The sequence below is a fragment of the Hippichthys cyanospilos genome, chromosome 14 (assembly GCF_059441005.1).
Source record: "Hippichthys cyanospilos isolate Australia breed blue-spotted pipefish chromosome 14, RoL_Hcya_1.0, whole genome shotgun sequence".
Taxonomy (NCBI): Eukaryota; Metazoa; Chordata; class Actinopteri; order Syngnathiformes; family Syngnathidae; genus Hippichthys; species Hippichthys cyanospilos.
The window spans coordinates 13,957,037-13,979,819 of NC_142382.1; the positions used below are offsets into that span (position 1 = coordinate 13,957,037).

General features: G+C 38.5%; 1 protein-coding gene and 1 long non-coding RNA gene across 3 annotated transcripts in view; one reads left to right on the top strand and one right to left on the bottom strand.

The window, feature by feature from the left end:
- The window catches only part of ralgapa2 (Ral GTPase activating protein catalytic subunit alpha 2), a 100,406-nt gene that overhangs the window by 16,318 nt on the left and 61,305 nt on the right, over positions 1-22,783 (top strand). The window contains exons 4-25 of one of the 2 annotated variants that reach the window (XM_088432828.1): positions 3,700-3,757; positions 4,605-4,648; positions 5,388-5,568; positions 5,721-5,836; positions 6,369-6,507; positions 6,998-7,206; positions 9,263-9,502; positions 9,682-9,864; positions 11,086-11,220; positions 11,307-11,455; positions 11,537-11,648; positions 11,782-12,019; positions 15,144-15,323; positions 18,350-18,496; positions 18,806-18,922; positions 19,652-19,734; positions 19,814-19,904; positions 19,965-20,138; positions 20,425-20,595; positions 21,192-21,385; positions 21,494-21,592; positions 21,881-22,036. In XM_088432828.1, coding sequence (XP_088288954.1) covers positions 3,700-3,757; positions 4,605-4,648; positions 5,388-5,568; positions 5,721-5,836; positions 6,369-6,507; positions 6,998-7,206; positions 9,263-9,502; positions 9,682-9,864; positions 11,086-11,220; positions 11,307-11,455; positions 11,537-11,648; positions 11,782-12,019; positions 15,144-15,323; positions 18,350-18,496; positions 18,806-18,922; positions 19,652-19,734; positions 19,814-19,904; positions 19,965-20,138; positions 20,425-20,595; positions 21,192-21,385; positions 21,494-21,592; positions 21,881-22,036 — 3,216 coding nt within the window. The remainder of the gene's footprint in view (positions 1-3,699; positions 3,758-4,604; positions 4,649-5,387; positions 5,569-5,720; positions 5,837-6,368; positions 6,508-6,997; positions 7,207-9,262; positions 9,503-9,681; positions 9,865-11,085; positions 11,221-11,306; positions 11,456-11,536; positions 11,649-11,781; positions 12,020-15,143; positions 15,324-18,349; positions 18,497-18,805; positions 18,923-19,651; positions 19,735-19,813; positions 19,905-19,964; positions 20,139-20,424; positions 20,596-21,191; positions 21,386-21,493; positions 21,593-21,880; positions 22,037-22,783) is intronic. The other variant, XM_088432827.1, reaches the window with a different exon arrangement.
- Positions 258-813, bottom strand: LOC148413082 (uncharacterized). Its single transcript, XR_015867721.1, has 2 exons — positions 614-813; positions 258-510 (listed from the first exon to the last, which is right to left on the bottom strand). It is a non-coding gene; the product is annotated as an uncharacterized LOC148413082 (long non-coding RNA).

The window sequence follows — 22,783 nt, forward strand, 5'->3', positions numbered from 1 at the left end:
ACAACCGCGAGTTTGATTGTGTGCTGCTGCTGCTCTCTACTGGTTAGATTGAAAAAATACCGTGTACAAGTGATTTTTAGTTACTATTTGGCGTTTTGGAACGAATGCTTTTGTTTTAAGCATAAAAAAAGCATAAAGTCTAACTTGGTTCACTGATTTTCCAAACACATGATTGCAAACCATCTAAAAAATGTGATTGGGTTTCGATAAACAAAACAAAACAAAAAAAAAAATAACAGTGGTAATAAGAGATGGTATGTCTCAAACGGCTTTTATTTTACAATCTGGTTTTGATTGTTCTCCAGATTTTTTTTTTTTTAATCTGCTTAGATGTATTTTGTATTGGCATTTTTATTCTCTTCAATGAACTAATTCATCGCAATGTTGAAGGAGTGTTGATGAGGAGTTGTTCATAGAGTTCATGTTCATATTTGTCAAAAAGCCCTCCCTTCTGGACCACCTCTGGGAGAAGTGTATTCCGCACCATGTTCAGGTCCTGCAGCTAGAAACCTAAGCACAGATCATGTTAATGTGTTAATGCTGGAGTAGCAGCACAGTAATGCTCCCATCTTTATGCTGGCGTATGGCTGCAGATTACAGTGACTCCACTAACCTTCTGTACAGAGGAGTCTGCTTTTTCCTTGAATCAGACAGTAAATTCCTCATTGTTAGGACCACCAGTCCAGCTCTGTGGGGAGTCTTTCGAAGCGAGTTTCTCCATCTCGCTCCCGCTCTCCATTCTTGGTGCTCTGTAAGCGAGAGAAATGGGGTGTTATTGTGTCTGCGAGTGAGCACACACACATCCACGTTGGAGAAGGCTTAACCATGCTACCCTGCTGTGTTACAGCCTAGGATAATACGCCTACCATCCCAAGGACACAGACTTAAGTGAGGCCAACACAGATCCTGTACATTGCTGCCATAATCCCATGCAGGATCAATAGTGAGGTGCAGCCATATTTCTTTCAGCATCTCTGCTGTCACTGATATTGAAAGGGATTTAGTCCACAAGACAAAATGCAAAAGTTAAAAGATGGATGACTAGAAAATCAAGTTGTTGACAAAGTGAGTCAATCAAAACATTCAATGATCTCTTGAATACTATCATGGATAACAGTCTAAGGAATGTTAACATAAAAAAATAAATAAATACTGGACCTACGTTGAAGATTTTACGTGCATAAGACAAGGATTATTCAAGAGATGTCATGCTGAGGGCCGTGAGGAAATGGTCCCTTCCCAAGTGAAGGGTTTTGATGCCGCTTTACACCGCCGTATTTATAGTCTCATAACCACATGTATTGATTGATTTGTCTTATTTTAGATCAACTCTGCTTTCTAATGCTTTGTTTTTCATTGAAACTGACTTTTTATTGTTGTTTTATTGTGTGCTATAAAATTAGTGCTGTTAAGCAATTATTTTTTAAACAATTAATATAATAAATTGCAACATTTTCCATATTAGTTAAACACATTTTCCAACAACTATTTTCTATTAACCTTGGAATCCTGGAATTTGGTGGAAGCAAATAATGCAAATTTTATTTCAAAAACTGTTGAAACTTGTTTTCATCCTTTCATACAGGCGTGCCCACCCTTTTATTTATTTATTTATTTTTAAAGAAAAATACAGGACAATACGCTGCCTGTCAAGCCACTGTATCATAGTAAAGCCAAACATGAGGACGCTAGCCAATTCTTCAAAATAAACTGTACTTATGGTACATGTAACGTTTGACACAAACAGCCTTGCTTCGCTTTTATTTTTAATAATTTATTTTGTTGACGCTTTATAAACAGTATACGGCTATATGAATAAAAGTAAACAAGTTATTTAAATAGACATACTGCTCCATCTCGGATTGGTTATGGATTATTTTTCAACTCGCTGATTGGCGACCGTGATTAGCCCCCAAAATCCTGATTGTGTGTCTAATTCTAAGTCTGATTCCTACGATATCCTAATTTTATGAAGTACAGGTACTGGATTTTTTTGGTCTTTCTGATGAAATCATCAAACTTAAGGAATTTAAATATAGTGTGTACATTTTTTTTCCATCTAGATGCAGAAGTAGAAGCTCATTTGGGGCTGTAAATCTCTTCCCTTTTTTCCACTTAAAATGGCAACGAGCATTTCAACATGGCCTCTAAATTAAAAGCATAATGTATTCCTTGGTTCACTGATTTAGATTTGATGAGTGCTTGGCACATCAGTTGCTCACAAATTCACAACACAATGACATGTACATCCTCCATCTCCCAGAATTTTTTTCATCTCTAGATTGGAGGCAGTTAACCTATACTCCTGCATTTAAGAGTAATGATAGGCTGCTGAAAGGTTATGGCACTCTAATTGAGTTGTAAGGCAGTTAGCAGGAGAGCTGATGACATTTCTCTATGTTTTTCTGTGTCGCGTGAAAGCCGGGTAAGAAAGTTAAAAGCCTGAGATCTATTAGTGAGTACTTGTCCAATGGCACTTCGCCAAAGAATCACTTCTCATTGATTAAATAGATTGAATGGTTGACCACGGCAGTCTGTATGGAGTGTTTAAAATAATCATAACCAACAGAGATGAGCAGTTCTTTGTTAGTGATGGACCAACATTTTGCCAGCGAACCTTCGAATGACAAAAATGTTTTAAAAACATCAGACTACAGAACAGTAGTTTTTGTTTGTGTCCGTCACCACCTGGGTAATCTGTCACAGTTAAGTCTTCCAAAGTTTAGAGAAATGTTAAAAATTTGTGTGGGGTCAAGAAAAAACACCCAATGACTGCTTTCCAGAATTTAATGATTCTCCGTGGAAGACAATACAGTAGTATTTCTCTTCTTGACATATCTGCGCATCTGCTTCCCTCAGGGAGCAACATTACAAACTGAGGAAATGCTGAAACGGTCACAGAAGTATATGACGCATAGCAGAAGCAGAATGTGCAGAGCGCACGTTTTTTTTTTTTTTTTTTTTTTTTAATATTGTGAAAAATAAGTGACTCATTGAGGTTCACAGTTGTACGAAATAACCATAAACGAAGTTAAATTCCAAAATATAAGTAGGTAGAAAAAAGTAATCTTTATAATCCTGTTAAATAAATGCAGTCTAAATTGATAGCAGGCATACATAAATGCACCCAGGTATAACTTGCTGAACATAGAACGTTTGTATGAAGTAGCTACAATTAAGAGAGAATGTGCAACCCGTTTTCTTTATTGAAGGTGGCCTGCATGGCTGGTAAAGTTATTGTTTGTGCTGTGTTTCAGTCATGGTTTCTGAACTGAACTTCATCTTGCACACAATCTTGCTCAGTGCATTTATTTTACTGACCTGAAGTAAAAAGCAATGTTTAGAATTAAGTAGTAAGCGTGTGTGCCATAGTGGACATGATTACTTATTGGAGTCTAGCTCCAATGGAGCACCGAGTGAGTGTCAAGGGGATCCCTCTGTCAAATTCACGCTAGGACACACCCACTAGGGTAGTAGTAGTAGTAATAGTAGTTTATTTTTAAGCTTGTCTCCTTAATTTGGATGATTGAAATGCAGACTGTAAAGCTTAGGTTTTCGTTTAACGCTAAGCTGTAGAGAGGACTGCTGAAGAGTGTTTTGTCAGAAAATGTCAAATGCCCACTTTTGGTTAATAGATTGCTTGGGAAACATTTATTTGGCGTGTACCGTAATTAATTTCACATGATTTGTTTTCAACAGAAAATTCTGCAACTCCTGCCGGAAAAAATCTACAATCGATGGCAATTTCACAGTATAGGTATGTGCCCCCCCCCTCACACACATGCACACATACGCACACGCACTTACACAAACACACACACAATTATATAGATATGTATTTTTTTAATGTTTTTTTAAGCACTGTGCTCCTTAACGTTTGAGATGTCTTCATGTTGCAAAATAAAGAGAAATTAATGAATCTTGGAGATGAGAAGTGCTAATTTAACATTCATTTGAAATGCAAATATATTGAATTTTGCTGGCACGATTTCAGACTCACATACAATGGAAAGCCTTTTCAAGTTGTGATAACCCCAATTAGAACATTTTATTGTCAGGCATCGGCAGCGCAGCAGTCATGGCTCTTCAATCGCCATTTTAAATTCGAAAGTCAGTATTTGATGCGCTTAAACGTCTTTTACATCACGGATGCTATTGTCATATCGAATGTGTTCATTAATTCACGCCTTCAAGCAATCATGACAATAACCTTAAACTGTATTCCCTATCCTCAACACTACTTCACTGAAGTAAATTCCATTGTTAGCCCGTAGGTTCCTCCTGACAAATGCAAGCCTGCATCTATTTTGAGGTCACGTTCTAACACACACTCAAGCCTAGACATTTAGCAATCAGAGCTTTGTCTCATTTGATTGCAGCAGATCGCTTTTGTGAATGCTGCATGTCACTGCAAACAAATGTTCATTTTCATCAGGAAAATGTGCTCCTACCCCCTCCCAGCGACCGTCTCAAGACTCACATCAAGGTCAATCTGCCTTGGGAGAGATGCCGATAATATGTACCTGTTGTTTGTTGTGATGAGTGTCAGTGTGTGTTGGTGCGGTGAATGTGCTGACCATTTGTTGCTTTATTGTTTTTTTCAGGTTCTATTCTGAAAAAGCTTCTACACACTGGAAATTCTTTCAAGGTAAGAGCAATATGAAAATATTAGGGATGGATTGAAATAAAACCATTTGGCCAAAACCTAAGGAACATACTGTAACATCACACACTACGCTCTGCACAGGTCTGTCGAGTGAATTAATACCGCATACTGTGGCTCTGCGTAGTATTCTTGTTCAGAGTGTTTTAACATACATTTAAATGTGACTAATATTAAGGTGTTATACTTTTATGGAAGTAAATTTTGTAATAATTATATTGACAATAGCAAAGGGAGGTAGGTTCATTATTTATTTTGATTGACATACCACACATTAGAATGGAGACAGAAGCCTAGTTATTTCATGAGGTATTTTAAATATAAGTGACTAGAAGTACCATTTATTATAATTAAGTAAAATATCAAAGTAGTTTCACCCCTATCATTCTACTTCATATATGTCATCTTGTATAGATTGATAGGAAGCCCATAGTTTTTAGACATACAGTTAACCTTCAGCGCATTGACAGACTTTTTATTCTGTCTGAGTTTTAAACAGTTCGACTGCATTTGAAGGCACCACCTACATACCGGCATGTGTATCAAACACTGGCAGGGTAATTGATTAGCGGTTCCTAAGTGTCCTTCAACAATCTGCTACCACAGCTATGAAGACTGACTTCAAAATAAAAGCCTAATAAATACAAGACAGTCTGTCAAAGTTGGCTACTTTTCTGCAGCTTTTTTTTCTGTATTAAATCCCTCTATCCTTCCTCTGATGTAGATCCGATGTGAAGGGATCCGTCTATTCCTGCTGTGGCTGCAAGCCTTGAGGGACAATTGTGCTGAGGAGCAATTCCTTATCTATGCGTGCCTCGTGCCAGGTTTCCCTGCAGTGCTCTCGTCCAGAGGGCCTTGCACCCTTGACACAATCATTTACAACCCTTTCTCCAACCCACCTGATGGTGAGCAAGGAGAGCACTAGCCTATATACTGCTTCACGCTTGTTTTTTTTGTTTGTTTGTTTTTTTCCTAACCTAGTTCTTGCCTTTAAAGGTCAATAATGTGGTGGTTTTTGTTTGTTTGTTTGTTTTTTATCATTTGTCAACGTGAACAGCTAAAGTGGTGCCTGAAGAAATTACCCCACTTGTTCCAGCTGTGGCAGGCGAGAAGATAGCAGATGACCAGACTTGTTACATCCTTGAAACCCTTCTCAAGTTCATGGTTACCCAGGTAATTGATGCTACACTGAGCTTTTTTTCTTTCTTTTTATCACCTTTCCTACTTGCCCGTCCCTCACCCAAAACGGATGAATTTTGGCTTTAATGGTTATAGGTTTTTAAATAATCTACAGTTTGAATTGCACTTTCAAATGCTTGATTAAAAAAGTAACATATTATTGTTGATAGATACTATAGTTCACAGTCCTGATTTACAGTATACATATATTTACAGTTTCCTTTCTATCTCCTCAGGTTTTATAGGTAGATGACGAACACATTTTTAAAGCCTGTGTTTGTTTTTTTTAATGTTTTAGAATTGCCGATAATAATCAAAAATCAAACATTTTGGCCATTGTTAAGCGTGTCCTGCGTGAATGTGATTATTCCCTATGCACCAAACAAACACTATATTCCCTTTACCTTATTGTACAATCAGTATATTCGATCTTTTATGTAGCTAACAATAAATGGTGACTGATTAATTGTGTGACCAACACCCTGTAGCCTGACCTTGTCAGTCTTTGTTCTGTCTAACCTGCCAGGCATCCAGTTTGGAGTGGAGGAACAAAGACCACCAAGAGACGGGCTTCAGATTTCTCTTCAGCCTGTTCAAGAAATACTACCTTCCGCATCTATTCCCCTCTTTCACCAAACTCACAAATCTTTACAAACCTTTATTAGGTAAAGTGGTGTTTGTTATATTCTCTAAATATGTAATTGCTGTATTTTGTCTGTTGGCACAATGGCCGATTTTTTTTTTTTTTAGCATATCCGCCTCACAGGTCAGAAGTTATGGGTTCAAATCTGGGCTCCAGTCTTCCTGGGTACTTTATGCGTATAAGAAAGATAATACAGCAAAACAATGCCAACACACGTCTTACATGCTCGCAAAGACTTGAGTTATTTATTTGGGTTACATTGGACCATTTTGGGCACAATTGCACTCAGTATAGTGTGAGAGGTGATGACAAGAATCACATCAGAACAAAAATCCCACTCAACATACTGTGATTTTTTTTTTCAAAGCTTTTTAGTCACATGGTGCTCTCTCTCTCTCTCTCTCTGTGTATGTCTGTCTCCCTCTCTCTTTCTCTCTCTTTCCTTCTCTGTGGGTGGGTCCTCACTGGGTTTGTTTCGTCTTTCCATCTTTCTCTTTTTCTCCTGCAATTAGATCTCCCACATCATAGACCTAAACCCTTGTATGTGCCAGTGACAAGGAACAACGAAAGCACCTTCTGCACAAGGGACCAGTACCTTGCTCCCCGTGTGGCTTTCATCACCTGGCTGGTAACCTTCTTCCTCAAGAAGAAGTACATCAGCAGCACTACAGCAACACAGACTACAAAGAATGGCCCTGAGGTCCTTCCCAAGCTCATCCAGGTGGGTATTGTGCAACTGTAAATGCTGGTGCTACAGTTGTTGTAATTTTGAAAGCACCATCAGGTACGTTTTATATATACAGCGATCCCTCTTTTATCGCAATTAATGGGGACCAGGTAACCCACTCGATAAGTGAAATCAACAAAGTAGGCCCCCTCACGGACATTGTACATGCTTAAATAAAGTAGTTGAAATGCGTTTGATAAAACCTTTCAATGTAATATTTACATACTAATACGTACACACTTACGAAAACTCTACAGGCACTTACTACTGATTCGTCTTCTGCTGGTGGCCAATTCTCGATCGTTCTTTGACTTTAGCATAAATCAGGTGACATTCTTACACATAATCAACTTCACTCGATCTTTGTGGGTCTTGAAGCCTTTCGTCATCACTTCGTCTTTGAAATGGAATGTCCGAGATGGAATCCGCTTCCAAAATAGGCCAGTTTTGTCCATATTAAACACCGCCCTCTGAAATTTGTCCTGCACGTAACGACAAGCTGCTGCCTCATCACCTCATTGCCATACAGGGGCACACTTTTCGGCCTAAATCTCTTCTGAAATTTGTCAAACCAGCCTTTGCTGGTGACAAAACGCATCCTCCACAAAACATAAGCAAATCAATTTCTGCACCTGTACTTGGCATTTTCTTCCTCATCACCATCGCCTTCAGGAATGAGCGTATCTTAGGGAACTTGGCTTTTGTATAAATCATATTCATATCCAAACTCACGTTCCTTTGCTGGCTGGCCATTATTCACAAAAATATCACATTCTCCATCTTCACAATTGTCTTATTGAGAGATGTCACAACGTACTTTGCATCTTTCTTGAAAGAAATCAAAGCTGTTTTTGCGGATTTTCGCTTCGTGGATTTTTGCTTCGTCCTTCTCAACATAATGCACAACTGATTCATTCACTTCTTACTGACATGCCACAGAGGCACAGCTTGATTCATCTTTTATTTGTCGAGTAATTTAACTTTTTCATTCATGCTCATCATCATGCGCTTCCTTTTCTGTTCACAAGATGAATTAGAGCTTTAGCCATCCTTGGTGCATAAAACAAGGAATAAAAGGATGTCAACCTGGATAAAAGTACAAATACAGAGATTTTTATTTACCATGTCAGTCACTTTGCCATCAATGCAAATTGTCAACATCCCAGCGCAATATAAGAGCTGCTTTCCTTCTATTCATATTACTCTGTGGAGCAGGAAGCAGTCAGCTAATTTGCAAATATTGAGACGAGCAAGCAAACAAAGAGAATTAATTTATTTAAGCCAGACTGTTTGGTTGATTTAGGCTTGGTAACTATTGTGTGTGTTTGTTCAATAACTCTGCCGATTAGCTAAATGCATTGCGCCAAGCAGTGTATTTTGGAAATGAAAAGGAAAGGTTTTTTTTGTTTGTTTTTTTTTTAATAATATACTTACAGTTGCTGCTATTCACAGAAAATAGGGTATATGTTGGCCTGTGAATAGTATATTTGATACCCGTTGAAAGCATTTAGAGGGAACAAATTATAAATATTTTTCATGTAATTATGTCATTCCTAATTAATCAGCCAATTAATAGGTCATTTGTATTTTTTTCTGCCCAAATTATGCATCAGTCTCAATAAATCAATTTTGGTTAGGCCCATGCTGCTTTTGTACAAAAAACAACAATGTTGCGTTGTACGTATTTTGTTTTAGTCAGTCATGACTCCTTGATTGGCTACATTTCACTTATGTCACGATAAGTGTTTTGAGACTAGTCACTAGTCTACTTTCCCTTTCCATAAAGAATTTTAGTTGTAAATATGGAACATGTTTGATAATTAGAATTGTTGTTCCAATTGTTGCTTTTGGACCCTTTTACAAATTCACTTGACACATTTGAGAACGCAACAGGCAGTAGTAGGCAGTAGGGCATAGACTAAAACGATGAAGTATTTTTAACCAACTCAACATTTTAGTTCCCATCAAACTTGTGACAAAGTTTCAGGAGGCGGGCAGAATGTCATTATTTACAGCTGTCTACTGTATCTCACAAGTATGGTGCGTCCAGACTGTTACTGCAGGCGGTAGCAGTCAAGAAAAGGAGAAGACATCAGATGGTGACACAAACGGGCCCTCAGGGGAGCATGAGAAGAGCCACTCCAACAGCAGCACACTCTCAGATCGACGACCCAGTGATTCCAGTTTATGTAGCATTGAAGAGGAGCACCAGTATGTCTATGACATGGTGCATGCCATCTTACTATCCACCAGGGATAATGTGAATTTTGTCAACGAGGTCTTCCACCAGGTATTGATAGCACTCTTGTCAAAGACAATGACTTCTTTCTTAAAGGGTGCACAATGTAATACAGTAATACATTGGTTCTCGATTCTTGGTGACTGATGGAAAGCCTGAAATTAAATGGATTATGTTCCCCTCTACTGGCCATTTGTTGAAATGTAACAGTTGTGTTCTTTTCTACAAAGGCTTTTCTGTTACCGTCCTGTGAGGCATCAGCTACCAGGAAGGTGATTAAAGTGTACCGAACATGGATACTTCAGGAGAAGCCCAGCTTTATGACAGAGCCAGACAAAACTACACAGGAAGATGAAGTGGATGATAGCACTGAACAGATATTAAGCACAGAGAATAATAACATGCAAGCACAGGTATACAGTGTTTGACTTGCTTTTATGCAAAAAGTTATTTTAATTGAACACGTGGAATTCTCACTCGTAGATTAATTTGTTTTTTATTTTGCGCTAACTTAGTTTTAAACAAATCTTTTTAATTGTTCTAGGCTGTTTTCTTGAAGGGATAGTTTGTAAAATTTAGACTATTTTTTACTGCTGACAGCAGGGGTGCTGCATTTAGCATTGTCCGTAGCTATAACAAACATGGCCGCCTCTGGAGAAGTGCCACCCCCCATGTAATAAAATTTAATGATAATTAGACCTATGATTACACTTAAAACATACTGATCGTCATTAAGAACACATTTATTTGCAAGTTTTTTTAAATTTACAATCATTTAGTTTATTCCTTTTTAATGAAAAGTGGTCTAAATCTTACACATTGTCCTTTTAAAGAAGGATAGAGAGTATTAACTAACAGCAATATGAAATGCCCATTTTTTGACAAGATTAACATAAATATCAATCTACATTGTCGGATCCGCTGTAGTAATTAGATAAATAAATGAGAGTGCGAAAAGTTTGAAAAACATCAATATGGCATTCACGCTTTTCTACAAGCATTCTGTAGGTGGATATAGTCATTTCAAAGAGATTAAAACATGCAGTAGTCATACAAACAAAATAAGTGATTTACATAAATGGCCACATAAAAGGTGATGACGGGCTTTGAGAGAGTTTCAGTTTTCCCCAAAAAAACGTTTTTGTCATGGGTTGAAATGTTTGGTTTAAAGTGGGCTCGATACCCCACAAATGACCCAAGGACAGGTGTAAATAATAACTCAGGAGTCAGAGATTTTGTTTTACCACTGCAGTGGGGAGAGCTCGAAGGAGAGCGTGACCGTGTGTCAGCCTCGTTGCAAAGTCTCTCTCCGAGCTCTCGGGCTGCAGTCTTTTATTGAAAAGTTGTTGCTTAGTCGTGGTGGGTCTCATGATTCAATCTGTGGCATTACATGGCTATTGTGCAAATGGCAGGCTCCACTCACCCTTTGAACATTGTTGACAACTCACACATCCCAATGTCTATGCATAGACAATAGGGAGCCGGCACAGCTCCTGGAGCACATGAAAGAATGCCGCTTCATCAGTACAACAGCCAGTTTATAATTAACTTATTTACAGTTACAAAATTTTATAATTTTTTAGTCACAAAACTGATCTTTTTTTGAGGGATCGACTGGCCATGTCTTTTCACAGATGCTTGAGAGTCACGGCCACAAGAGATCGTCGAGTTGGGGAAGGACCTACTCTTTCAGCAGCGCAATTAGTCGAGGTTTTCTCACAGAGGAGCAGAACAGGGACGTCAAGGCGGGCATCCAACCCACACTCCAAGTCTGTCTGCTTGGCATCATTACATCATTTTCATCATGTCTGTCATTGTACTACATTAATGCATTCATATGAATTTACAATTGTAGGTGTTTCTGACAAATTCTTCAAACGTGTTCCTCCTTGAGCCATGCCAGGATGTACCAAAGCTCCTGGAGAATCAGGTTGAGGTGTGCAAGTGTGTCCTGAGCATCTACCGCCACATGATCATGGAACACACAATGAACACACAGACATGGTCTGTAGAATATTTTTTTTCTGCCTGGTTGACTTTTTCTTTTCTATCACTCCACTCTTTATTCTTTTTATTTGTCTGCAGGGAGCAGATGTTGCAGGTCCTACTAAGGATCACTGAAGCAGTAATGAAGAGACCATCAGAAAACCAAAGAAAAGACATCTTTGCTGAAAGTTTGGCATCCATCCTTTTTCGGGTACAGCTGCCTTCTGAGAATGTAGCGTTAGTACTCATAACATCGCAATCAACAGATGTTTTCCTTAAAACACAGTTTTTTAAAGTCTAGAGTTTGAAGCATTTTTCCACGTTTGTTGTTCTGTTGCATTTAGACCATCATTGTGGCATGGGTGCGAGCCAACCTGTGTGTGTACATCTCTCGGGAGCTGTGGGATGAGCTGCTTACAGTGCTGTCCTCTCTGACTCACTGGGAGGAGTTGGTGACCGAGTGGGCCAGCATCATGGACTCTCTGACTGCTGTGCTGGCACGCTCAGTTTATGGTCTGGACATGAACAACCTACCACTGGATAAACTCAGTGAACAGAAGGAGAAGAAGCAGCGAGCACGTGGTGAGTTAAGGTGGCAAGAAAAAAATTGCAAGGCATTTGCAAACTAAAAGAAAAGCCATCATGGTTATGTGTCATATTTGTCTCCCTTGTCTCAATAGGATGTTTGTTGTCTTTTATTATAATTACCGTAGGGAATTTTATCAGTTCGAAAATGGATATAAAAATTTGACCTTGGAAAAGTTCCATCCCCCACTTGCATTAGTGAATAAATAATGCGTGCAATTCAATTGAAAAACGAAATGAACTACATTACTGAGGAAAATGAGTTTCATAAAGTAATGTAATTTCTTGTTTTTCTTTCATATATATATATATATATATATATATATATATATATATATATATATATATATATATATATATATATATATATATATATACTGTGGGCCCCCGTGTTACCAACTTAATCCGTTCAGCGGCTGCGCTCGTAACTTGAACTGCTCGTATGAAGGGCAATGCAAACCTATGTTAATTAGTGAATGCGTGCAACGCGCGCAAAAACCTTAGGTAAAAACATCACGACTTTATACACATATTAAAAATGTGTAACATAATCTACTGTACAGTTAAATTAAATAACATATACAAAAGAAAAATGACATTTACCTTTGGGGCGACATGACTTGAGCTGGGTGGAGGCGGAGGGGAGCAGAGACCAACCCGCAGAATTTATTTATTTATTTTCCTAAACGGGAACTTTTCTCAAACTAGAACATATCGCCGGCGATTTCCTTTTCTTTAATCCATAATAGAAGATTTCAATTTTGATGTCGATCGAGGTCCGTCCCCCGGCAAGGAAAGTCTTGCCCTTAGAAGATTGGCGAGCGGTTACGGCCATACTCACGAGCAAGGTTAACCATGCGTGCGCCTCCTTTGTATTTTTTTTTCATTATCTCCTGCTTCGTTTCTATTGTCATCATCCTCTTACTTCTTCCTTTACCGCCACTAGCAATTTTAGAAGCCATGTCTAACAGATAAAGTTTGCAAAGTCTTAACAACATTCCTTCCTTCCGTTTTTAACTGATTTTCTCTCCTTCCTTCCTTCCCGACCAGCTGTGCCATCAAGCTAGATCAGGGGTGGCCAAGTTCGGTCCTCAAGAGCCACAATCCAGACTGTTTTCAATGTATCTCTTCAACCAACACACCTGAGTCAAATCAGCGTCGTTATCAGGATTGTGCAAAGCATGCTGATGAGCTAATCATTTGAATCAGGTGTGTTAGTTGAAGAGACACAATGAAAACAGGCTGGATTGTGGCTCTTGAGGACCGAACTTGGCCACCCCTGAGCTAGATGAAGGCGTTCGACCAATAGCATATCGGCATTTCCGTGACTGACACCGTGACTGAAACAGTGACTGTGACATTGTAAGAGCAATAGCATATCCGCGTTACTGTGTTGTGCGTGAGCAGATGATTTCGTTGATGTAGCAAAGCGTGGTAAAATTATAGTTAGAACCATCACGAATATACACACACATTTAAAATTAATACCATAATTTACTGTACAGTTAATTAAATTAATATGGGTACACAAAGGATAAATGATATTTTCCTCTGGGGCGACGTGACTTGAGCTGAGTGGAGACGGAGGTGAGCAGAGACCAACCCGCAGAATTTATTGATTTATTTTCTTAAACAAGAACTTTTCTAAAACTAAAACATATCACCGGCGATTTCCTTCTCTTTAGTCCATAATAGAAGAAGCCTCTCCATTTTGTTGTCGAGCGAGGTCCGTCCCCCAGCGAGGTCCGTCCCCCGGCAAGGAAAGTCTTGCCTTTAGAAGGTTGCCGAGCGGTTACGTCCATACTCACGAGTAAGGTTAACTATGGGTGCGCCTCCTTCGTATTTTTTTTATTATCTCCTGCTTGGTTTCTATTGTCATCATTCTCTAACTTCTTCCTTTACCGCCACTTGCAATTTTAGAAGCCATGTCTAATAGATAAAGTTTGCAAAGTCTTCACAACATTCCTTCCTTCCGTTTTTCACTCATTTTCTCTCCTTCCTTCCGTCCCGACCAGCTGTGCCATCAAGCTAGATGAAGGCGTTCGGCCAATAGCATATCGGCATTTCTGTGATTGACATGACGCCGGCCAATAGCATCTCCGTGACTGAGACAGTGACTGTGACATTGTAAGAGCAATAGCGTTCGACGTTGCCGTGATGAGCGTCAACTTCTGAATGAGTTGACGTAGCAAAGCGAAAATAAATGTACGAATACAATGGCCGGCATGTCGTATTGTTCGTAAGACGGAAGGTCTGTGCGTAAGTGGGGGACAAAAACCTCCGCGGTTTTATATATATATATATATATATATATATATATATATATATATATATATATATATATATATATATATACACATACACACACACACACACACACACATGTTTTTTCATATTTGGTCTTCCAAGAGTCTTTCAACGTGTAAAACCAGCCAATCAACATTTATACAAGTTGCCGAAAATGCTGAAGGCTCGTAAAAACGCATGTATTGAATGCATCCTTTTCTCACCAAAACCTAGAGGTTCTAATATCAACACTTGGAGCAGTTGTGGCTTCAAAATGTATGCACCCTAGTTTCTGGGCCAACTCAAATGTGTTTATATTAACCCTCAGAGTATCTGAAGGCCTCCAGGGGGCACGTGTGATTTTCTAATATATTTAAAAGAAAGCAACCAGAAAAGATTGCAAACTAATGTTTTTGAAATTCGGGTCACAATGATTGCTGATGCATTAAGATAAGATCATGCAGCCAAACATCGGCTCAGCAGATGCTGTCCCTAAGCTCGGCAAGCCCCAAGGCTCAAAAGCCATTGGGTCAGGTTGTACGTATCTTCATTGCTAGAAGTCCTAAGACCAGAAGCGCCTCAGCAACATGCCACACAGGCCTACCTGAGGGAATGAAACCTCCTATTTAGTGTTGTGTAAATGCATACATTTAAAAAGGAGAATTAACAAAAAATGATTCCGTTTGTAATTGAAAACATTTTTCATCTTTATTTTAACAAAAATGTGCGCCATTTATATCTTTATTGCTTAAAGATAAATGAAAACTCTTAAGAATATAAATCCAAATGATCGCCAAAACAATACATGACCAGACTAATTTTCTCTCCGTGACAGGAGTGATTCAGGACTCACAGAAAGCAGCTGCAGTTGCACGTTCCTTCTCTCTAAGTTGGAGGAACCAAGGAGACCTAACTGGGACTGGAGTTCAGGAGCCAATGAGGATTCGTTCTGCCACCACATCAGGGGCTCCTGGTGTGGAGAAGGCCCGAAACATCGTCCGACAGAAAGCTTCCGGTAGGGACATTCAGTTAGTCAATTAAAATGAGGCATTGTCCACCTTTAGTTTAAAAAATATTTTAAAAAAAGCTCTGTAAATGCATTGATTTCAAAGCTTAAGTTAGAAATCATATCCTTCTCTTCACAGTAGTTTTATGTAATGGAGCTATTATTATTCTCTGTTTTATCCCCAATATGACTATTACTTGAGGCTGTAATTGGTGTTTTTTTACGTCTATATTTTCTACATCCTATGCCTTTGTTTAAGATGCTGATGCAACTAAGCTTTAGATGCTCTCAAATGCAGTGACTGTGTTGAGATCCATGTGACGGATCCATGTATACAACACCCCAGGTGCTGTTGAAAGGCCAAACACCAATGACAAAAAGCTTCAAGCAGATGGCCCCTATTGTCTCCCTCACATGTCATTGCACACTGACTCCATTTCCATGTCTTGACAGTATGTCAAAGGCTGGCTTAGGACGCCCATTGTTACAAGCTCAGTCCAGACGCAGCAACGGCCCTTATCTGATAGAGATGTGGCAGGCTAATTATAAATTGAGACGAGTAACTCGCTAAAATGCATGGCTCGCATACATGAATATTTTGGTTTATACTGAATCTCAATAGGAAAGATAAAAGTGAGACGGTCACATTTGTTTTTGTCATTTACTCGTAATGCTCTGAGATGACAAGGTCCACGAAAAAGAAGCAGCATTTGAGCCTGAAGGAAGGAAAAAAAAGTCCTAAATTTGCAAGCATGTCCATCTCTATGTAATATATTAAACACAATTGCCTCAAATTCTTTTTCTCTGCGCTTAATTGGATTTCTTCCCCAATGATCTTCAAAGGCCCCATCAGCTCTTCTCTCTATTCTTCTAAAGAAAGACTACACTTAATTGCGCAGCAGTTTTTGATAGTTTCTTTAAGAGTATAATTAAAACTCAACATGCATTCAAGGCAAAGAGTGGTGACCTGTGGCAGACACATTATACGGTATCACCCACGGAAATGGGTTTAATTTCTCACATTGACAATTAGGCTTGAAGTGACAAACACATCCAAATGCTATGACTTATCACTGACAATTGTCAAAAATTGTTTTTACTCATTCACGCAAAAACAAACTCGTATTATTTTGTGTTAACAGATTTTAGTTTGCCAGTGCTATTTGGACTTTGTTCATCTATTAGGGTTGTCAGAATCACGGATTAGTTATGATCAATTAAATAAGGTCAAAGTTAAAGTATTCTTTTTTTTAATCATGTATATGTAATTTTTAATTGCTAAATGGGGCTTCTTTTCCTTTAGTTGTTGAGTTTGGGTTACAAAGGTCAATCACACCTTGAGTGGACACTGATTGTCATTTATTGTTTTACATAACCTGATAGGCTTCCGTTGTGGCTGGAAGGCCAGAAGTAAGATTTCAAAATGAAAAATATGTGAGAATTGTTGGTCCCATGTATGGTAAACCTAACTTTAAAAAAAAAAGGGATTTTTGATCAAAGTAGACTGAAATGCATTTTTTGTGAGTCCGAGCTTGCTTACCAGGGAAGCAGATTTAGAAATTTAGACTACCACATGAATCCAAAGCACAAGCTGTTGACTGCAGCCACAGCTAGCATTTTTTTTTTATTTTAGAATTTCTAATTGTTTAGAAATTGTCAAAAGAAAATTGCATCATTCACCTTGATGGTCAAAACTAAAGGTTACAGCCAGCACAGCATAAGACAAACGTACAACTCTTAAAGTCCATCAAAGGGAATAAATGACAGAAGCCATGTCACAAAACAATGAACCTACCTTAAAAAAAAAGTTCTAGTTGAAGGTTTTTCTTTGACTTTTCTTCAAGTGGAATTCAAAAGATAAATTGGATCAATTCATTATAAACCTCAATGAATTGTCAGTAATCTCTTTTTTAATCTGTTGGCAACACTTGATATTGCATCTCAATAATAATGGAACAAGATGGATTTATGAACAAAATCTAATTAAAACCTTCGCAGTATTGTTGACTATAAATTTGGGTGAGAGTATACAGTAAGTTTCAAGTCTCAACATGAAATCGTTTATCTTTGTCTCATGGAATAGTACACTGGTTTTCAACGTAACCATGAAAATTAACAACCAATTTATGATTTACTATTTCATTCAATTTAATTTTATAGCCAAATCTGAACAGACGTTTTCTCAGGACACTTGGGCGCACTTAAGGAGCAAGTCCAAAACCACTTTTCTCACTTATTAATAGACTTATTGAGCCTAAACAGATCCCAATATGAGGAAGGACGAGGCGACAGAGGCAAGGGAAAACTCCCTCTTGGGAAGAGACATCAAGAAGAATCCAGACTTGTTGTTTGATGTTGGCTTGTTGTTGGCTTTGAAAGTAGTGAAATATATTTAGGCAGATTATCGGGTATAAGTAATCATGTGCTATTGTATATACATACAGGGATATACCGTATGCATTTCTAATAAATTGTGGTATAAACATGTATTGTTTGTAACACTAGATCTCTCAAAGTCCCTATAAGGTAAAAATGTTTTTTTCAATTTGGATGAATGAACCAAATATTGTATGTCTATTTATACTAGTATAAAAGATAAGGCATCGGAATCGTGAAATCTTTAGTCAATCTCCCATCTGTCAGATGCTATGCGCACGTCCACTTCATATTATGTGGTCTTTATAGAAATGAGCCTTGTTGTAAAATCGAAGTAATTTGAAATTGTGCCGGAAAGCCACTAATGGAACAAATGCACTCAGTAGAAATTGGAAGAACTGAAATGATGAAAGTGCTGTGTCTCAACAATTCAATGCTACATTGTTCTCTGACCTTGCACATCTTTTCAGCAATTATCTTCCAACATATGTAATGAATTTATGAAACAAAAACTCTAAAATTCACTCAATAGGGTTTTTCAAATGTGTTCATGTTAATATTTTCATTCAACAGACTGTACTCCACTATTTTTGAATACTGTCTTTATTCTCTTTATTTCTTCCTTTTTCCAACATTCTGTTTTCTGTCACTGATGGAAGCTAAACGAAGCCAGTCCATAAGCAACTGTGTTCACCTATGCGAGGCTTTGCCCACTACTAAAAGCGTTCCTACACTGCTTCACACTGTGAGCTCTTTCTTGCCTGGTATCTCTTCTGGTAACTCTGCTTGCTCTCACAGACTCTCAGGTAAAGTGGCTTTGGAGAGGTGAATGTTCAGCATTTGTGTGTTTGTGGCCTCCGCCCTTCCTTTATCATTCATCTGTCGTCCCATCACATAAACTGACTGCTGTATTACTATGTGATGCAGAGGATTTTGCGTTATTTCCAGACTTTCCTCTGGGGAAAATCTTGGACTTGCATCTCCATCACCGCTGCATGTGTGCATGACTTCAAGTTTGCTCATTGCGTTTACATGTCAGGATTTATAAAGCATACAGAGTAGTTGGTCATGTCACTGTTTTCTCATTATGTGTTGTCTTTTGCCCTTTTGAGCAGATGTAGAGGAGTGTCAGCTGTCAGAATGTGGGGAGGAGTTAGGAGGAGGAGATAGCCCGCTCCCACGAAGCAGCAGCACCTCAGATATTACGCAGCAGCTTTCTGACACATTACAAGGTATTAGATGTATACATATATGTGTGTGTGTGTGTGTGTGTGTATATATATATATATATATATATATATATATATATATATATATATATATATATATATATATATATATATATATACTGTATTATATATTATATTATGTATTATATATTCACCAAGGGAACACGATTAATGCAAAATGCAGTTTTTAAATAAGAGTTTTGTTTATTAAGAAAAAATACAATCCTATGTGGTCCTATGTAGAAAAAGTATTTTTACACAATACTTGAACTCTGTAAAGTGTTGAAAAAAGGCTTGAGAGCAAATATATTAATCTTCAAATTGTCTGTCTGTCACCCCGTGGGAGGCGTTCAGCATTCAGTCACCTCAAGATTGAAAGTCTGGATGCTTTTTCGGCAATGAAGATTCAAAATATTTAGAAAAGCTAGAGTTAATGAGCTTAGGTTTTGTCAAAAATGGATAACTTACCTGTCATGCTTCAATGCAGAAGAAAGTATTCACCCATAATAAAAATTACCATACTGATACAATATTTGATTTAGTTCAAAGACCTTTGAAAAATATTTTGGGAAGATGATATCATCACCCATGTACAACAATGCAAATGTATTTGTTAAGTGGGTTTAACAAGGACATAGTCACAGTCTTTTACATGCATTGTAAGCAAATCTTTATTTTACCACCGTTTTCCATCCACCTCTATCTGGATTCATCACACATCCTACTCTCCAGGCCAGAAGAGGGAGCATTCACCTACTTCCTGCGGTTCGGACAGCGGAACATCTGAGAAACGAGAGAGCGGTGAACCACCAATTGTGAGAAACCCATGTGTTTAGCATACTTGCATCATATGCAGAAACAAACTCAATTCTTGATATTTTCTTTTTCTTGTAGATCCTGATCCACCAAAGCAGCAGTCCAGTTGAGACAGAAAATAGTGCTGAAGCATACCGTCACCATGCAAGGACCCAGCTCAGAGAGAAAAGTTAGAATGAAGTCTTTGACTGTGTTTTAGTTAGGTATTAATCATCATTTCTTTTCCCAGGTGAGAGTATTAGCAGCGAGACGTCAAATGGCTACCTGAATGAAGCCGAGGTCACTTGGCAGGTTTTTGACGAGGAGGCTGACAATCAGTCCACTCAATCAGCACACATGGACGTGACCGGTGACCCGCAGAGCCAGGGCAGTTTGCTGCTCAGTCACCATGAGGCTTTAGCAGGTGACAAATCATATAGAATCTCACCCGCTGCATAATTTTACACCAGAGGACTCATGCAGTACAATAGACACATTACTTTTAGCATGCTCTATAAGGACTGCGTTTAGTGTACTCTGTGTACATTGATGGAAGACAAAGTAAAGCATGTTAGCGAGATGTCTCCCAGATCCTTACACACGTACATAGTTGTGATGTTTGGTTGTTTGTGATCATCATGAAGTTTCTGTCTTTGTCATTTCCCCTCCCCTCCCCAAACCCATTTTTTATCCCTGTCCCTTGTTTATAGGTCCCGAGTGTAATCTCTCTCCCCACTCGTCATCCCCACCCCAACACCACTACCACTATCCTCAGAACCCCCCCGCCTCCCCTGCCCTGGTGGTGCACACTGAGTGCCCGCAGGACTGCCCCCTGGATGACAGCATTCATCAGTCTGTCTTACATATGCCACGCCACTTGGGTACTGCTCCATACTGTAGCTACTGCTACTCATCACTGTGTCCTCATGCTCTGCAATTTTCAGCTCAACCTTGACTTTACAGCTTTACAATGTTTCACCCCCATTCATTCATTTATTCATCAGTTGCTTCATTGGATTTAAATGATTAATTTTTCCATATGAATGGGGATAAATTTATTAATAAATTACTAAAAGTTTACCTGACAATTTTCTGTTTCCTGTTTCCATCAAATTCCTCTCCTTTTGTCACTGCTCTGCTGGCCACTAAGTGGCGCTGTCTTCCTACAAGTCCGAACGTAATAGTTGGGCTGTTGCATGTGACCATGAATGTCTTTTTACAGCTCAGCACTTCGGTGAACATGGATTTAATCAACTAGTGACTCATACTAATCCTTTAAGTACAAATTTGTACAAACGTACTGCATTAGAAATTGCTTTTCTGAATGCCATTCAGCACTTCCTGATTAAATCCTTTCCCATTGAAAAATGTTTTGACCCATTCTGTGACATTCACAACAGCAAATCTGGTCCTGCCAAAATAAAGTTTTATCATCACATAACACTTACATGCTTGCTTTCTCTTTTCGACCTTGCAGACAGCAGTGAGTGTCTGACTGATGACGTTAGCATAATTGCGGGAGGAACCTTGACAGGATGGCATGCCGATTCAGCCTTTGTCCTGTGGAGGAGAATTTTGGGTATCCTTGGAGATGTCAACAACATCAGATGCCCCAAAATCCATGCAAAAGTGTTTTCCTATCTCTATGAGCTGTGGCAAAAACTTGCAAAGGTAAAATGGAAACCCAATCAAGCTAATGTACATTATCCCACACAATTTCCACTCAAAATTAGTTTTATTGGTTGTTTTAACTACTTGGTGATAAATGTCTGCTTCCAGATTCGAGATAACCTTGGTATCAGTGTGGACAACCAGTCTTCTCCTCCCCAGCCTACATTTATTCCTCCCCTCCGCATGCTTGCCTCCTGGCTTTTCAGGGTATTCACAATACGTTACCTCTAACAACAGCAGCTATCTAGTTTTCCATATGTGGTATTTTAAATGCACATTAGTTGATACACGTCTTACACAGGTTTTCAGTAGATTGTGCAACTTTATCTTAATTGGCAGAGAATTACTGTGTAAGGCAAAGAATGGGAATAGGCCTAATTCACCTGTGGTAAATTTAATTAGATCAAAAAAAGGCAAAGGTGTCTGTTGAACAGCAAGAGCGATTTGACTGATACACCGTTTTCACAATGATTATGTTCCCTATATCTCATACAGGCCACCATGCTGCCAGCAGAATACAAAGCAGGCAAATTGCAAGCCTATAAGTTGATCTGTGAGATGATGACCAGACATCAGGATGTCCTCCCTAACACTGACTTCCTGGTACACCTCTACCACGTTATGCACAAAGGCTTTACTAGCAATGATCAGGTATGACCAGTAGGTAGCACCACTGTACCAGCATTTGATTTCTTTTAAGCACTCTTGACTGCAGCGGTAAACTCAAAATTATCATGTTGTGTCTTGTGGAAAACATCTGTTTATACTTGCCAACAATGTCAAATTGATGGTAACTACCCTTTTGTTTCAGAAGTTTGAATCGCTTGTAGTTTTGTGTAATGATCTGTACACACAATGAATACAATTCTTCATGAAATGAACATTTCATCAGTTAAACTCAAAGATTTAAGACTTCCTGCATACACAAAAAGCCCATCTCCCCCAAATTTAATTGCAGCAGATTTCAAGGTGATATGTCTCTGCTGATCTAGGAAGAGAAGATGCTTGATGTGTGCTGCCTTAGTTAACCATTATCTAGAGATTTGAGGCCTGTTGGATGTACTGACATATTTCCTAAATCACCTTTTGAAGACTGCTTTTTAGGGACAGGACGAGACCCAAATGCCACGAGATGAGATGTCACGTGACTGAGTCCACGACAATTAGGCACATTTTTTGTGCAAGTTTTAAAATAATGTCTTACATAAATGTTCCAGTTTTCAAAACACTTTCTTTTTACTCAGCAGATTAGAACGAAATTAATGTCAAGTGTGCAAATAAACATAAAGCAGGATCCAGGCTCACTTTTCAGATAAAGCTGAGATTTTTCATAATACTTATCAGTTTAATAAAAGCTATATATATATATATATATATATATATATATATATATATATA